Raw genomic sequence first — 17164 nt, 5'->3', positions numbered from 1 at the left:
CACAAAAGTGACAAGACAGAATTTGCAAGTATAAACTGGAAATGCTAGTGACATTGGACATGGGTAGAGAGTGTCCTAGAGAATGGGATGAAAAGAAATGTTAGATCAAAAATAAAAAAGGAAAAATACTATAGCGCTGGTATGAGAAATTCTGCATGAACTGCTTCATTTTGGGAACTGTAACCCCCAAATCCTGAGACTTTGAAAGCACATCCTTCAAAGCTAGCTCTAACAACTTGGAAAATTCAATTTAAAAGCTGCCAATTGCATATCTCCATATAATTACCATGACAACAAATTGCAGACAAGCCTTTCTAGTTTAATATAATTTTCTTTCCAACTAAAAAAATAGTAATTTAATGTACCACACTCTGAAGTGACAAATTATTCCTTCATTTCTTACTCACTGGCTTCCCCTTTCTTTGTTCTATCTTCTCCCTGCACATATCCTCATTTTACTCCCCTTCTTGGATTCTTACAAGTGCTGTCAGCTTTCCATCTGGTACATCTCTTTTTCTGGAATGTGCTTTCTGCTTTATTCCCTTCTATGCTATTGCAAGAACTAAGCCAATCAAGATCTAACATTTACTGAATCCTCCATCTTCAGCATTTGATTCTACAAACAAAAGCTCATGAATCTGACATTATGCCCTGTGTTAAATCATCACAAGTGATGATCAAACAGCCAAATTTCTGAAAAAAGGGGACAGAACCCCATTCTCCTATGGGCTAACTCCTAAAAAAGCCTACACTGCATCATTAACGCAGGTAAATTAAACAGATCATGCAGAACACCTGCAAAACAAATACATAAATAAATGATGCTGAATAGGAATGAACAAAAAAGCCACACCCATAGGATGAGGATCAACAGCTGTACCTGGATGGAGGTCAAGAACTAACAGAAAAAACAAGAGATTACATGAACTGATGGATGGAGCAGCAGCCAGAGTTTGGGCTTACACAGAAGCTTATACAGAGAAGATAAATTCACATACCAGGCTACTCCAAACTACTTACCAGCAGTTTGGAAAGCTATAAAACAGATTGAGAGAAGTAGTTCAGTGCATTCATACTACTTCATAAACCAGAATTAAAACATAAGAGATAACTTTATTCCTTAATATTGAAAAATAAATGAGATTTCACACTCTAGTTGAGATCCAAGAATTCCATTTCCTTATTGTCTAGATGCTGGGAGAGGCACAGAACAGCCACTTGGGTTTCTTTAGGAAACTTTCTGCTGCAGATACCGCATATCTTATTAATTATATGCATGAATAATTAATTATAGACATGAATAATTACTACCCAAGTTCTATTTTGGGTCTCCTTTCATGCATAATGTAACTTCCATTTTCTCCTTGATGAAAGGAGAACATGTCCAACATGATGCACTATTCTGTCATCTCTGAACAAGAATTCCTGAGCATGGATTTTCAAACCAGAGCAGGCCTAGCAAAGTTAACAATGATATTCTGATTTTTAAGCCAAGAACCACATTCACCTGGATATTTGTGGGATCCTTATAGGACTCATCACTTGCAGTCTGAAGCTTTTCACTGATCCAGGCTTCTATTTCATCCACATCACGACTGAACTGCTGGAGGGTCTGAGACTCTCCCAGCTTCGATCTCTTCTCAATCATTTGGGCTTTCAGACGAAGCCACCTGTGGTAATTTGACACATAAAATTAACAAAACGCTAGAGCCACATGGGGCATCACCTTCAACAGCTACAGAGCATCCCTAAAGAGGATTTCCAGGATTGCCTTCTCCTCCCAGGCAGCACTGACCTGTCCAGGACCTCGTTGCGCCTGTTGGCGATGACGCCCTTGGCGTAATGATCTGCAGCAATCAGCTGGTCAGCAAAGGACTGCAGGACAGCAATTTTCTCTTCCTGTTCAAACCAGAAACCACGAATTAGAACTGTGTTTCCCTAAAGTCAAATGATGAGCAGTGTCTTGAACAGAACAAGCCTTTTCATCTTCTTTAAATTTACATTACTGGGGCCCTATGAAGGAAGTCTCTCTTCTGCAGGACTGCAGAGTTCAACTCAGAACACTTTTCACCTGTGGCTTTTAGGAAAAAAAGGTCTTTTGGGCTAAATCAGCAGTATGATATCTCAATAAATCTAGGCAGCTTTCTGCTACAAGAAATTGGAAATATACCCTTTTCTGCCAAAGGTAAAAAGTAATTTCAAATCAGTAGATTTACACAAATACTTGCGACTATTTCTACACTGTTTGTAAGCAATGAAATACATTCTGATCTGCCAAGCTGCTTTTAAACTTCTACAGCAAATTCCACATGGCTGAATATTCAGAATTGAACTTTAGAAACCATACATAGCAGACCTCCTTTTGCTAATGATTCACATGAGAAAAAGGAAACTATTTTCCCCTTACTTCAGCTACACTCCTCACCTGGACATTGATTGCTTTATCAAAATCTTCATGTTTCTTGATGAGTGCCTCCACACTGTCCAAGGAGTCTCCTTTATCCTCTGTATTTAAGAAAGCCTCCCGGGCAGCCATCCAGTTTTCAGCTTGTTCACAGTCCCGATGAAACAGCTGGAGAGAAAAAAATCCAAAGCATGAGCAAGACAGCTCAAGAGCACTGTTATCACCATGAAATTGTAAACTTTTTAATGAAAAGAGGAATTATTTTTCTTATCCAAACAGCAGCAGAGTACCTGTAGTTCCAGGCACTGGTCCAGCATCATTCTGCGCTGGACCCAGGCCTTCTCCAGGTCTGTCCGTTCTTGGTCCAGAATATCCAGTTTCTCCTTGATCTCAGGGCTGGCGTAGTGTCCATGGGCAAGAAGCTGTTGTCCAAACTGTTCAAATGCCTGGAAAGTGCCAGCTCTTGCATCTATTTCCGTGCGGTGCTCCTGCAAGGGGCAGAGATGTGCTGCTCAATAACCAGAGTTAGAACTGATCTATTTTGGAACTCTGATTGGAAAGTTTCAGAAAAAAGAAACATTGTTGATGTTTATGATACACTTATCTTTGACATACCTGGTGTCTTTCCAATAAAGCTTCAGCTCCAGTCACATCCTTTGCAAGTTCATCTGAGGACACCAGGCCCCGGATGCCATTGATCCAAGACATGAGGTCCCTGTGAACACACAGTAATAGGGCATTTTTCCCTTTCTCCACTGAAATAAGTCACAACAGGGAGAACAGTCCTTTTCTGAACCCTTCACAGAAATACTCCTGTGGAACAATAAGCCATGTATACTTCACTAATAATGAACAAATTGAGGGGGGATCACATCACTACCTGAAGTCACTGAGGAAACGCTGCAGGTCATGAGAATCTCCCAGCTTCTCCTTGCGCTGGTCAGCTCGTTTCCCCAGACTATTCCAAGCCTGGTTCAGCTCAGTGCATTTTTCTTGGAGATCTTCAGCAGATTCTGGATGTGACTGGATTAGACGCTGGGCAGTTTCACCAAGAGAATTCACCTAGGATTGGAGAAAGGGAAATGAACACAGTGAAGGCAGAGAGAAATGCTATAGTTTAATCATTTCTGGTAGATAAAAAGGAAGCTTTTGGGTTTTCTTCCTCAGAATCCCACCTTGTCTCCCAGAGCTGCCAAGTCTCTCTCAAAGCCTTCATGTTTGCGCTGCAGAGCCTGAACGCTGGCCAGGTCATGCCCATAGTTGTCTGTGTTTAATGCTTGATTCTTCTCCTCTATCCATTCTTTGGTTTCATCAGCATCTCTGATTTGAAGGAAGGAAAGGCAAAAAGAGAATTAAAAGACGTCCCTCCACTGAACAAGCTGGATTGAATGTGATTTGTTCAGAACAGGTCCTGCTATATTTCAGAATTCTTTTCAGACAAAGCATTTGAGTGAAGACCAAACAAACCCCTCACCTGTGGAACCTCTGGACCTCGTGGGCACTGCCCAACAACTGGCTCCTCTCCTCTGCCAGCTGCTGCAGGGATCTCCAGCGCTCATTCAGCTCCTGGATAAGAGACATGAAAAGTCAAGACTGGCCTTTCACTACAGGTAAAGGTTACTAAATTCTGCTTCATTCCAGAAGAATGAGCAAATTCAGATAACTCAGTTAAATAAAATAATTTGAGGGGTTTCTCCTGAGCTGTAAAACCAAATAATTTTATGTGTATAAGACAGTGATGTAACTTGAGAAGCAAATGCTGTATATACTAATGCTTCTTTCAGTAAATTGATTCAAAAGTTTATAAAGCTTAATGCACGATAAAGACTATGGAAAAGTAGGGTAAAAAATATTCACAAGTTCTAAATCAGGTCAGAGAAAGTTGTGGAATTACCTTGATTGAGTTGAAGGTTGCCACAGTGTGTACCATCAAACGTGCAGACTGTGTGAAAAGGTAGAAATAAAAAATGTAACACTGAAGTAAACTCTAACAAAAAGCACAACCAGACCGAAAAAAAAGTCCTTAAAAAACCAAACAGAAACCACTAAGAAAGACAATGTAAGTAAGTTACAAAAGCAATTAAGAATAATTGGTTGTAATTCTCAAAGTCTTATAGAGCAGAGTAAGAATAGTCAGAATTCACAAGTAAGCACTGCCATGTTAGTGTAAACTGAAGCAAACAAATCTTAATGAGGACAAAGAGGAGGAATTTTAAAGGCAACATTCAATACATTAATTAAAAACCCCCAAATCTCAGTTTGCTAAATTACTATATGACTCTTAGAATTCAATGTACATGTTTGTAATTTGCAAAAAAATTCTTTAAAAGTCACCAGTTCCTGGCGACATGGCTGCATTTTCTGTCAAAATATTGCATACTAACCTGGTTTCCCCACATTCACACAGCTTAAAAGTTGTACAAGCAGCTTTAAGTCTAACAGGGTGGATGCAAGACACAAAACATGGGAATGAAATGCTAGGGATAATTTTAAAAATATTTAAGATATTTTTGTGCTTTAGCAGGTGACAGCTCTTCCATTGTAAGCCTCTAATGAATGGAGAAAGGCTTCTTCTAACTATTGTAGTAAATAAGCTAGAGATGACTAATGGGATATAGCATATTCTTTACTAAAGAAGTATTGACATAAATGGTCTTGACTTTCAGGAATAAAAACATTTTTGTTGTAGCAAGCAGAAAGCAAAGAACTCATGCAGAGTGAACAAGGGATTATTCAACATCTACTGCCCAGAAACTGGAAATCACCCTCATACTACAAGCTCAAAATTAAACAGAGTTTTGTAGCAGAGAGTAAAAAACTAGGCTGTTGAGAACTTCTATGGCATAGGAGAAGCAAATGGTCTAAAAAAGATGATGTGCTGTGGATTTTGTTTTATTTTCTTGTTATGTGCTACTAAGCAATGACACCTACCTTCCAAGGAGAGGCTGTCTTAGAATCAGTTTCATCCTGTTTGAAAATGTGAAGAAACAGCTTTAAATACAAAGCAGAATCTAAAACTATCAGAATACAGTAAAAAAATCTTGAAAATATCTCTGTGTTCAATCCTTAACAGACTAAGTACATTTTTTCATGCAAGTATTTTTAGTTTGGCTTATGCTGCTTGCTTAGATCTGTGATGTGGGGCAGACACTCAGGAAATCAAGGGATCATATATAAGAAAATCTTTCAATGTCCATTCAAAGTCATTAGTGAGTTCCATCATGGAAATGAACTACAATTATGGCAGAACTTCTCCTTGTACATCCCAAACCTGTTACAATTGCCACTCCATCCACCTCAGAAATCAACACTTACCCTGGGCATCATCCCATAGACTTCCTGCAAAGGAGACAGGACAAACAATTTGTTAGTTTCTAACAGAAAGAATGATTTTCCAACATGCTTCACACTTAGTTGGCACAGGATAAAATTACTTACAGCACAAGTACGTAAAAAGCTGCCAAAAAAACCCCAAACCAAACAACCCACAAACTCCCTCCACTCTGTATTTCACTCTATTTTTCTTTTCCCTTAGCATTCCTCACCCATTTTCCTGCATATAAATAAATGCTAAATTTCAAATTTATATGAAGCAAAGTTAATGCATGGATTCTCCATGACTTTTAATATTATTGTAAAGACTTTCCATTCCTAAGAAAAGAAAGGAAAAAGCTCTAGATGCTGCTGCAATTTGCTCTAGCATTATTACAGAATATAATTCTAAAGGTCTTGAAAACAGCCTGAATCTTGAAATGCCAGACAAAGACAACAGATAAAAGAAAGAAGGAAAATATTTTGCTTCTTAGATTAGAATAAGGCAGAGAAAAGGAGCACCTGTTGCTGTACTGCTTGTACTTCATCTGCCATCAGCCCTTCTGACTCCAGGTCCTTGGCAACCTTGTTTATATCCTTCAGGCGTGACTCATTGGCTTTGAGATCCTACAGAGAACAGGAAATATCCCAGCATTAAAATTCACCAAGCAGAACATGTGGAACAAGGTGGCTCCCCAGGAGAGCCCAGTGTGTGAACAGCAGGAATTGAGCACAGTGACCCTGAATTCCCATCCTGTGCCAGGGAATCCCAGCTGCCAGATTTTTTTTTCCCCTCCATATTTCAGGGAAATAACTCTACAGATGGAAACCAAATGCATCTTCCCTTTCAATAGGAATAACTTAGCTGAAGGTTATGCTTTACACAAACTGAAATTCATCCAAAGCTTGGCAGACTCTACTGCAAAGTGTTGAAAGAGAGTTTCAGCTCTCTAGGAAGCATGGAACAACCTGGGGAATGCAATCAAACTGAAGACACTTTAATATGGGATTCTCTATCTTCACAAAATTAAATTTAAAAATTAATTTATGCCTTCTATGGACCTTTTATGTCCAATCAAAGCCATATTTCCTTCTCAGCTATGAAGAATTGTCATGGATACATCATCAGAAAGCCTGAAGGGAAAGGCCAAAATTAACATACACATTATGCAGCATCCCAACATACCTTCTGGAAATCATCAAATTTCTTCTGCAGAACCTCCACCTGCTCCAGATCAGCACCCACTTCCTCACTGGTGAGTGCTGCTTCCTTCTCATTGATCCACTGCTGCAGCTCGTTGGCTTCACGGAAAAGCATGAACTTCTTGCAGCTTTTTTCCAACATGCCTTTACGTTTTTCTCCCAGTTCCAGGAGAGAGTGATACCTGGGACAAGCAGGAAAGGAAAGCAGGGAACAATCAGATGGAATTGAGTCCAATCACAGGAATTTCCTAAGTACTGGGGTCCCCAAAAATGGGAATCCTTGAACTTATGTCCACTTCTGCTACAGGATGAGCTACTCATGTGCAGTTGGGAATGAAGACTGTCCATGTCTCTCCTCCACATGGATTGCACACCAAAATGAGACTTCTCACATGCAACACCTCACTGGGCAAATGCAAACCCAAATCACAGCCTAGACTGGGGAAGGCTCTTAAACCACAGGATCACTGCAGGGCAGGAATGACTCCATAGGCTCTTGCTTGCCAAGAGATATTTTCCTAGAGTACATCAAGTTTGCCATCAGGTTATGAAAATCCACCAGCCTCAGGACATAAACACCTTCACTAGCCATTTTCCAGTGCAAAATCTGCTGAATGTTTAAGCAAGGTGTGAATCTTTGATAACAAACCTATATTCAACTGGGAAATCCATTAAACTCATTTAGTGTACGCTTTTTGTATCTGTGGAATTCTCAACATCAGTGATATTAGTCCTGCTTTACTTTTGGAAGAGACACAATATGAAACCTCAAGCATGTTTAAATTGATCTGCACAGGCAAATAAACCTATTAAGACCAGCCAGTTATTTAAACTACCTTGTAATCAACTAGACACAGATGATCCTACAAGACTTTTTCCAAGCTACTGCTGAAAAAAGCCAAGAGCAGTTTTGCAGTCACTTATACTGAATTACAAATCTCTCTAGCAATGCATAATGCCTGCTTTTTAAAATCCTGCATTCAGAAAAAAACACACTTAATACTCATTCTTACTTTATTTTAACTCTTCCAGAAGATAAGACATTTTAGCTGCATCTGGAAGGGTTTTTTATGTCCTGAATCAGTTTGGACATTGGTCTACCACAGTGATCAACAGCGGCAATAGATTCTCATTATTAAGGACATTCCTTCTGATGTTATTAAATCAAATAATACCAGACACTGCTGAGGTACCTGCAGGGCCTCAAATGGGGATGTTTTCATTTCCCACCCCAAAGCACAAGGCCACAGACTGAGCAGTTACAACCTCCCAGCCTGAGGAGTTCAATCCTACAGCATTTTCCTAACCAACAGCTCAGAGATGAGAAAGTCTCTTCCAAAAAATCCCCAGTATCCTGAGCTGTAATATCTATATACCAAACTGATAAATCAGCTCTCCTTCCATGGAAGCAGGGACTTTGTAGCTTCCTGTTTACTGTAGTTTAAGAGTGGGCAGTTTAGGAATCTTTCATATTAGATTTAAATAGAAACTTTCTAGCCTGACTTGAAGCCTGCCCTAACTGCAGCTGTTTGCCTCAGCAAACAATATTAGGTATTAAGTACTTGTAAAGCTCATAGAGGATCTGGGGCAAAACTCTTTCAGAAGTAAACCTAACCTCAGAGCTGCTTTGCAACACTTGAGAGATTTACATAAAAGTGTCACTTTTAATTTTCAAGAAATACATTTGGTATGAAAAGCCAGGCACAGCCAATGAACACTGTGGATTTGGATTTCCCAGCAACTGCCACCAGTATAATGAAAACTTGATATCTTTTCCAGGAGACACGAACACAGATTTCAAAATTTAGTTAATGTTAAAATGAAGGAATAATCGCTCTATATAAATAATGTTTTTTTGAGCACCCAGCATGAATGTTACTTTGTATGATAAACCATGACAGCCCCACCCTTCCTATACTCTTAGGACATTCAGATGTGATGCAATACTTGGTAGATGTATTTTATATATATTTATACAAACAAGGTAATATTTCCATCTGCACCTCAGAAAAAGCAGGAGATGCTTTTTAAGAAAAACAGTCCAGATATCCCTAAAGCCTCGGTGGTAAGCAAAACCAGAGTGATGGAATAAACATGAACCAATCCAGCAGCACAGAGGTGCCCAGCAAGATAAGCAGCTGCTTGTGAGGAACAGAGGAAACACAGACCACCACATTCATCTAAACTAATCCTCCTTGCAGAAATGGCCTCCTTCACGGCTCTTTGGAGCAGCATTCCCAAAGAAAGAAACAAAGGGAGGATGAGCAGTGACAGTGTGGAGACAGCATGGTTTAGGAAAGGGCTAATCCTACTCACAGTTCTTCGACCTGTTTCATACGCAGAGAGACACTGCCGACCTCCTTAGTAATGAGAGTCCTGCACAGACAGGGAGCACAGCAAATGCATGCGAAAAATTAGTCAGATTAACAAAAATAATGAAAGCAGCAGCTCCATCCATGGCTGGTCTGTGGTAGGAGATGGGTAAGAGTTCACATTTAAATGGAGAAAATTAGGTGTTGTTCAGAAGCAAAGCAAATCAGATCAGGAGTACAATTCATGTAAGGAAACCTCAGCAGTACAGTCGAGCTCTCTCTATAAGGTCTCCTCATTTCCTCATGACTGTGCCATGGGATTGGAAACTAAAAGGTGGTCCCCTCTCCTTGGCTCTAAAATAAGGCACCCTGTTCTAGTCACTAAAACCCATATGCAAACCCGTGGAGGGATATTGATAGGGATTGGAGGGATATTTAATAATGATATTATTAACATCCTGACCAATGTGCCACAATTCTCCAGCATTTTTTCTTCATGCTGGTAAAATGTTTTTTTGTTACAGGTTGGTGGGGTTTTTTGTGCTATTTTATTTTATTTTTTTAATTCTAGAGCTAAGGCTAGTAATTATTGCATGGCACTGTAATAACTGATGACTCAACACAACTGAGTGGGAAGAAATTCTGACACAGAACGGCAGCATAGCTGCACAAACAGATGGGAGTACACAGAAAACTTTCAGCTTCAGCTTTCAAGTGGCTTGATAAGATGGGCTAGCACTCACAGCTATCACCCACAGCCCTTGCGTGAATTAATCTCCAGCCACCATGTGCTTTAAGAAGGTCATTACCAAGCAGCCTTGCAGTTTTCTGTTTGAAACGATATGCTGCTCTTTTAAAAAATATGATAAAAGTTGAAAAAAAAAGAAGGGGGAGACACCTTTTAGCTCCTATAATGGCAACAAATATTGGCACCACATTTCAGAAAAAAAAGTGATGAGCTAGCAGCAAAGTAGCCCCAGCTCATAAGGAGGGCACCTTCAGAGTCAGCCCTTTATAGGGAGAGCACTGTACTTAATGGAATCAAATTTAAGAAAGCTTTTCAAAACAGATCACATGTTAAGAAGTGACAACTACATATACAAGAGTTGCTTAGGACATATATAATTCACAAACAAGTTAAGTAGTTAGGTACAAAAACAAAAGGAACACAAAATACTCAAGTCAGACAGTAAGTTGAGCTCTAGTGTAATGAGTTTAACAGTTAAAAATGGGAAAAGCAACAAGAAAATCTAGAGTAGGAATAAAGCAACTGAATCCGGTGCCTCTGGCAAAGGAGCCCCTTGTTTTGCTCCAATGAATTACTCCCTAGTGTAAGAAGCATTAACCTAAGCTGGTGGCAATCTGTGAAGCAAAGGCCAAGCCAGCTGATGCTGGCAGTGTCACATCTCATCAGTCAGAGCTTACTGGTTGTCGATCTGCTCCTGGCGCAGCGCGATGCTGCCCTGCTCCTCCAGGAGGTTCTCTCGCGATGCAGACTGGGCAGGATCCAGTTTCTTCACATAGGCAGCAGGGACAAATCCCTGGCGGTCATTGACTTCCACCTTCCACCAGTCCTGGAAGCAAAAAAACCACAAAGGTCTGTGAGGACATCATCAGGCATAAAGAATGCTGGGCAAGTGAATGCTGCAAATCAGAGACTTGTATTAACACAAGGAAACCAGTGATGCTCTCAACAGTTTGTTCTTGTTATGGAGATCATTTCAAACAGTCTTTTGAAGATGGAGATCTTACTCCCATGTCTGCTTTTCTATTTGACCAAAAGTTCCTCCACATCAGGGATTTAAAGTTCTCACAGACATGTGGCCTGTCTGTTGGCAGCTGTAGAGGAGTGATGGAAATGAAGAGGTTCAGCTGAAGTGCTGAATGGGGACATGGGCAAAATGTGCCAAAACCAAACAAAGCACACAGCACTGAGGGAGCCAAGCAGGGCAGCAAAGCAGGAGGCCAGAACCCACCTTGTTGGTGCTGTTGAGTAAGGTGAGGATATCTCCCTTCTTCATTGTCACCTCCCGGGGACTCTTCTCCTGGTAATCATAGAGTGCCAGAACCAGCTCTTTTCCAGTTTCATCATCTGTGGGAGCAACTTGTTGCTAAGAAAAAAAAGGCACAAGAAAAAATGAGCTTCTACATGTTTATTACAATCAATGCTGTTGTCCTAGAATAGACTTCAGCCTTAGTTAAAGCTGCTGTAGAGTCAGTTTAGGTGCTGTCTGGGCTCAAATCCTGAAAACCACCACATTAAATTGTTTTACTTCAAAACAATACAGATGTCTTATGATTATAAAAACAGACTGCTAATTTTTTTGAGAAAATCAAGCAGAGTCTGCAATAACCTCTCAAAACCAACCACTGTTATCAAGCTTTGTTTTTACCTTTTGCTGACCCATGAATTTTAGGTACATGATTGGCATCTTTTCTTACCCTGCATGCTTGGGCCTGTTCCCTCAACGCCTGGATGCTGCTGCCATAAGCGGAGAGATCAGACATCAAAGCTTCATGTTTCTTCAGAAGAGCCTGAAAGTGGATGATAATAACAACATAAACACCTTGCCATTTTACAAATATGCCTCTGCTTCAAATATATACTTTGACTCCATACAAAGGGAATGTGGGTTTTTCAGAGCTGCCAGCCTTGTGACTCTCATGGGAATAATCACTTCTATTTATTCACAGGCTAGATAGTGGGCCTAATGCTTCTGGTGCTTTGCCTCTACCTTATCTCAGCAACATTCTTTTGTTCTGACCAGAAATAACTATTTCCAGAGTGATACGGGTAAGTTTTAAGTGTGCCTTTAAACTGCACTTCATGTTTAACAAAATGTCAGTCAGCACTGCCTGGGATGTGGTGTTTGACTGGAGGATGATATCAATAAAACAAATCCAGACCAAAAAAATTACTTCCAGGCTAATGAACTGCTGAAAACCAGACTCCTACTGAAATGCTCATCCCACGAGGAATTTGCTGATATTATTTTCATTATACTTAAAAAAACAAAAGCTTGTAAAAGAGTGCATACAGAGGTAAAGCTTCCTCACAGTTGGTTTAATATACTGAGCAGCAGAATTTCACATAGTTGCAATAGCAACTAAGACACAGGAAAATATGTCATCTTTTGACTAAGAGCCAAAATCTTGCTTGATGCAAGAATCCGCCCTCAAGAATCCTGAAATTATCACAGCTCATTTTTTACCATTGGACAAATCCTCACTGTACTTATGCAAAATAGATTTAAACAAGAATCTCAAATACCTCAGCAGAGTCTTCATCTTTCCCATAGTCTGTACTGCCTACAATGGGCTCCTTTTCCCTCATCCAGGATTCAGCTTCATTAGCATCAGCAAAGTACTGCTGAGCCTGCAGGGAATCCTCCAGGTCCTGCCGCCGCTGAGACGCTTTGGCTTTCAGAGAGTCCCACTTCTGGTTCAGCTCATTCAGTTTGATTTTCACATCCTCAGCTGCAAAGTGTCCTGTGGAACAGAAGCAGAGGGAACTGAAGGACTTCGGCAGACAAAAGCAATAGACGTTAAAAGATTACTTATAATTCTTCAAGGTCAAAAAGTCAGACCAATTTAAAGCCTATTTAGACCAGAATTATAAAAACATAACTCAGCTGGTCCTTTTGCCTCAGACTGGAAAACACAACCTGCAAATCAAGCTGTACCAGCATATCTTAATCAATAGGAATAAAATGAGACACATGTTAACATTTCTCAATGATGAAACAGAAAAGGTCATCTCTTTCCAGAGTTCTAGCAGCAGACAAATATTATTTCAGACCTGCAGGATATTTTTTCAAATTTTCATGTTAAAAACACCCAGTCAGAAATAAAGATGCTTATGTATTTACAAGCAAGAATTACTGTCTTTGTAGATAATTTTCTCTCACATCAGGATTATGTACCTCAGAGAGAGTCCTTTAACAGATTTAATTATAGGGACTAAATACAATAGGCACAAAATTACTAAATAAGTGTTCATCAAGAGTAGACAGATCTGTCAACATTCAGACAGGTTCCCATCTAGGAACCTATTTTTATTTTCAAGTGAAAGGATGACCAGGAGTTCATCCTGCTAGCAGGTACCTGCCTATTAGCAGGATAAAATCAGGAAGTAATTCTAAACTGTGCTGGGACAGAGAACTAAAGACTGCCAGAGTTAAAAAAAATTGAGACATACCTTCTTCCACCATAGCATTTCCCTTCTGTGTGACTGCTTTAATGCGAGGCTCATGGCCTGCAATTTCTGCCTGCAAAGCTTGGTGCTTCTTTAACAGATTCTGGACACCAATTAAGTCCTTGCCTGAAAGATACAAAATAATTAAATCAGCTGAATCAGAGTCACTAGATGAAACAAAAATTTCAAGGCAGCTGCAGCCAGCAATACAGAAACTTGCACAGGGAGAACTCTAACAATGAGGACAGAGTACTATGGAAACTACATTACCACTGCAATTACATAAGCAAAATAACAGAGACTTAGGGCAATGGCAAATTGTAACTCTGGGCAATGTTAATTACACCAAAAAGCTCTGAAATTTTCAGAGAATGTTCTATCAAGATACAATTTATAACAGAGCAATTCTGACATCTGAATCCTAGAGATCTCAGGATGGACCAACCTCGGTTTGTTGAAGCTGCAATAGGTTCTTTTTCCCTAATCCAGGTCTCCTCATCCTCGATGTCACGGAAAAGCTGCTGCAGGCGAAGGGAATCTGCGAGTTTCTGCTTGCGAGCCACCATGGGGTCCTTCAGAGCTTCGTAACGAGCCACTAAAGCTTCTTGTTTCTTCTTGATATTGTCAGCATCAAAGTGCCCAGCCTCCTGGAACTGGCGTGCCTGGATGGTAATGCCATCTATCCGATCCTAAAATTGATCAGCGACACCATTAGGTCAGAACTTCAGTGAGGTGGCTGCAGTGACTGAGAAGCTCATTTCTACGAAAGTTATAAGATATTATTTTAGAGACATACAAGTTATGTTTTAGTGCAAAATTATTTCTGAGAAGCAAACTATAAAACTCAAAGCTAAAAAAATTATAAACATCAGACCTGCTAAGGTCTCTGAGCATATCTGAAAATGCCATCTTTTGAGTGAGCAGATCTGAAAAGGCAGGAATAAAAATTATTTCCTTACCTGATGGGCAGCAACATCTGCCTCCAGCAGTGCATGTTTCTTCTGAAGATTCTGAACATTAGTAAGATCTTTTCCATAATCATCAGAAGCCAAGTGTCCTTCTACTTCATAGAGCCAGAGCTCAATGTCCTCCACATTGCGATTAAACTGCTGCTGCTGATTGGCTTCTCGCAGTTTTATACCTGAGAGAGACAGGCAAGAGGAGAACAGGACAGGTAAGTCAAGTGGAAACTGAAGTGAACTCATTTCCTGTCTTCTCCCAGCTAAACTCTCTAGAAATTTGCCCATATTCTTCTGAGCAAGTCATACCTTTGAGCTCAGTGGCCTCCAGAAGTTTCTTCCACAAGCTGATGACTTCATTCATGCGAGCTGCCACCTCATCGGACGCGTAGTGCTTGACATCAATGAGCTTCTGGCCAGCTTTCTCCAGGGCATCGATCCGGCTCTGGTTGGCAGACAGCTCTGCTTCAAAAGCCTGGTGCTTCTGAACTTTCCCTTGCAAGTTTGATGGATCCTACAGATGAAGAAAGAAATAGAACATTTCAATGCTAAACCAGTACTCAAAGATCTCTGAAGAAGTTTTGAAATTGGACTATGTTCATAGACATGCTATAGTGTAACCAGAGGATCTGGTGCCAAAAATATGCCTTAAATCAGAATTCTTAAGCTATTGGACAGGCACAATTACTGCATGATGGGAAAATGCCTCTTGGGGTCATGAAGAAATTACACAATTCCTCCTGTTGCCATTAATACCACTGACTATCAGCAACATTTGCTTTGTGTCATTAGACTGATTAAGCCTAGTACTGCCTTAAAAGCATTCTACCATTCATCTTTGTGTTTACCTTGTAGGCCTCATCAGTTGCAGTTTTCATCTTTTCATTAACCCAGCTCTTGAGCTCATCAGAATCTCGGAAAAACTGCTGCAGATGGAAAGAATCCGCCAGCTGAGCGCGGCGGCGCATGGCTCTTTCATGAAGGGCATTTCGGCGGCTCAGCAGCTGAAAAAAGAAGAAAGGGAAAGGTTTTTAAATTCTTGAAGCTTCTAAGAACCATCACGGCATCCCTCTTGGGACAACTCCACTGATTTATCCTATATTGAAGTCAAGCCATGTAAAATAATAGAGCAGAACAAGATTTAACGCCTACAGTCCAAATGTATTTTGGATACTTACAGCATCTCTGCGTGTAGCAACATCATCCATGGCATAGTGGTTATTCTGAATCAACTTAGTAGCAAACTCATCTAATGCCTAGAGGGAAAACATGTTTCCATTTATTTGGTGTAATAGAAATTGCTTCTGCAAATTTGCTCAGTATATCAATTCCCCAAAGTTTATCACAGTAAAACTGACAGAAAGCCATTAGCAGATTTATCCTTACACCCTTTTCTCTCTGTATTCTCATCCTCTCCATGTGGAAGAGTGCAGTTTTTTGACAAATATTCATCCACCTGTGTGCTGGTATGATAAGGATGCACCAGGTTACCTGGCTCTGTGACAGAAACCAAGCCCTATCCCATACTTTTCCCACTCTTTTCCATTTTAGAGACCATACCTGTTATTTAGAGCTAATACATCACACATAATAGAAGATCATTCTGCAAAGCCAACCCCATCCTTTACCACCAGTGTCTCCTTCCCAGTGAATAAATGCCCTTGTTTCACTTCTCATCCATTTAGTGATGGCCTAATGTCAATGTCTTACTGTGATTTTCTCCTCTTGGGCACTTAGGGATTTCTCAAAGTCTTCATGCTTCTTCAGAAGAGCCTCCACACTGTCCAGAGAATCACCAAGGTCTTCATTCAGCAGAAAAGCCTAAAGTAAGGACACAAACACATTTTTATGTTTCCATACTCAGCTGCTCTAAGTGAGCTCAAGCACAGCCAGGGATATCTTCTGCCATATGTTATTACTGAAAGGTCAAGATGGCATGGTTTTTGCTTTATGCTTTTAACAACCAATAATTCTTTTTAGCTTCTTATTCAACCAGCATTTTACAAGAGTTAACACACACAAAAGCCACATCAAGCCCACTCGTCACAGCTCATAGTTTCAGCATTTGATGGAAACAGCCATTGCACCATTTCAGGCAGTCAGATAAATAACTGCACAGCACCCACTCACTCGTGGGTGTTCATGGCACTGCCAGCAGGCAATACCAATTGCTTGAGCTTACAAAAGACTACCCAGAAATTAAAGTTCACCATATCTGGAGAATTCAAAGATATGCACTCACTTCTTGTTTGCTCATCCAGTTGTCAACTTGTTCAGTGTCTCTGTAGAAAAGCTGCAGGTCCATGCACTGCTCATACTGCTGCCTGCGGAGCTCCCACAGTTCCAGCAAGGCAGACCTTTCATCTGAGAGGATGGTCAGCTAATTGATGGGGAAAGAAAATATAATAATTTTATTTAACACTCTAGTTCACTTCCATCTCAATGTAAAATCAAATTGTCATCTAAAAAATGGTTAGCACTGAATTGAAAATGACCTCCTCTGTAAACAATGAAATCTCCAGTTCCTGATGTGATCATCCTTTTAAATTAAGGGACACAGAAGAAAGAGAAAATTCTTCTAGGAGCTCCTGCTCTCAGCTTACCTTTTCTTTAACTTCATCAGAAGCATAGTGCCCAGCAGAGAGCAAAGCCTGGCCTGACTCATCAGCAGATTTGAAGCTGTCTTCATGGGCATCAATTTCTCCCTATGGAAGGACATGTGGAAAAGCTGTTATAAAAATTTATCTTAGCACAGAGCGTCAGAATTACCTTATAATGC

The 17164-nt window shown here is 40.3% G+C and overlaps 1 protein-coding gene across 4 annotated transcripts in view; it reads right to left on the bottom strand.

The window, feature by feature from the left end:
- SPTAN1 (spectrin alpha, non-erythrocytic 1) overlaps nucleotides 1–17164 on the bottom strand; it is a 46391-nt gene that overhangs the window by 13393 nt on the left and 15834 nt on the right. Inside the window, exons 10-37 of one of the 4 annotated variants that reach the window (XM_058038173.1) lie at nucleotides 16989–17090; nucleotides 16628–16765; nucleotides 16096–16206; nucleotides 15564–15641; nucleotides 15234–15389; nucleotides 14695–14899; nucleotides 14386–14567; nucleotides 13872–14115; nucleotides 13430–13552; nucleotides 12503–12720; nucleotides 11674–11766; nucleotides 11208–11342; nucleotides 10657–10805; nucleotides 9236–9295; nucleotides 6903–7101; nucleotides 6239–6343; nucleotides 5720–5743; nucleotides 5336–5371; nucleotides 4299–4346; nucleotides 3879–3970; nucleotides 3580–3724; nucleotides 3285–3466; nucleotides 3020–3119; nucleotides 2695–2892; nucleotides 2426–2572; nucleotides 1796–1899; nucleotides 1508–1670; nucleotides 1021–1035 (exon numbers count right to left, since the gene is read on the bottom strand). In XM_058038173.1, coding sequence (XP_057894156.1) covers nucleotides 1021–1035; nucleotides 1508–1670; nucleotides 1796–1899; nucleotides 2426–2572; nucleotides 2695–2892; nucleotides 3020–3119; nucleotides 3285–3466; nucleotides 3580–3724; nucleotides 3879–3970; nucleotides 4299–4346; nucleotides 5336–5371; nucleotides 5720–5743; nucleotides 6239–6343; nucleotides 6903–7101; nucleotides 9236–9295; nucleotides 10657–10805; nucleotides 11208–11342; nucleotides 11674–11766; nucleotides 12503–12720; nucleotides 13430–13552; nucleotides 13872–14115; nucleotides 14386–14567; nucleotides 14695–14899; nucleotides 15234–15389; nucleotides 15564–15641; nucleotides 16096–16206; nucleotides 16628–16765; nucleotides 16989–17090 — 3552 coding nt within the window. The remainder of the gene's footprint in view (nucleotides 1–1020; nucleotides 1036–1507; nucleotides 1671–1795; nucleotides 1900–2425; nucleotides 2573–2694; nucleotides 2893–3019; nucleotides 3120–3284; nucleotides 3467–3579; nucleotides 3725–3878; nucleotides 3971–4298; nucleotides 4347–5335; nucleotides 5372–5719; nucleotides 5744–6238; nucleotides 6344–6902; nucleotides 7102–9235; nucleotides 9296–10656; nucleotides 10806–11207; nucleotides 11343–11673; nucleotides 11767–12502; nucleotides 12721–13429; nucleotides 13553–13871; nucleotides 14116–14385; nucleotides 14568–14694; nucleotides 14900–15233; nucleotides 15390–15563; nucleotides 15642–16095; nucleotides 16207–16627; nucleotides 16766–16988; nucleotides 17091–17164) is intronic. The other 3 variants (XM_058038174.1, XM_058038175.1, XM_058038177.1) reach the window with 3 other exon arrangements.

The sequence above is a fragment of the Melospiza georgiana genome, chromosome 20 (assembly GCF_028018845.1).
Source record: "Melospiza georgiana isolate bMelGeo1 chromosome 20, bMelGeo1.pri, whole genome shotgun sequence".
NCBI classification, from domain to species: Eukaryota; Metazoa; Chordata; class Aves; order Passeriformes; family Passerellidae; genus Melospiza; species Melospiza georgiana.
The sequence above is the reverse complement of the archived record's forward strand: the minus strand, read 5'-3'. Positions and strand labels throughout refer to the sequence as shown.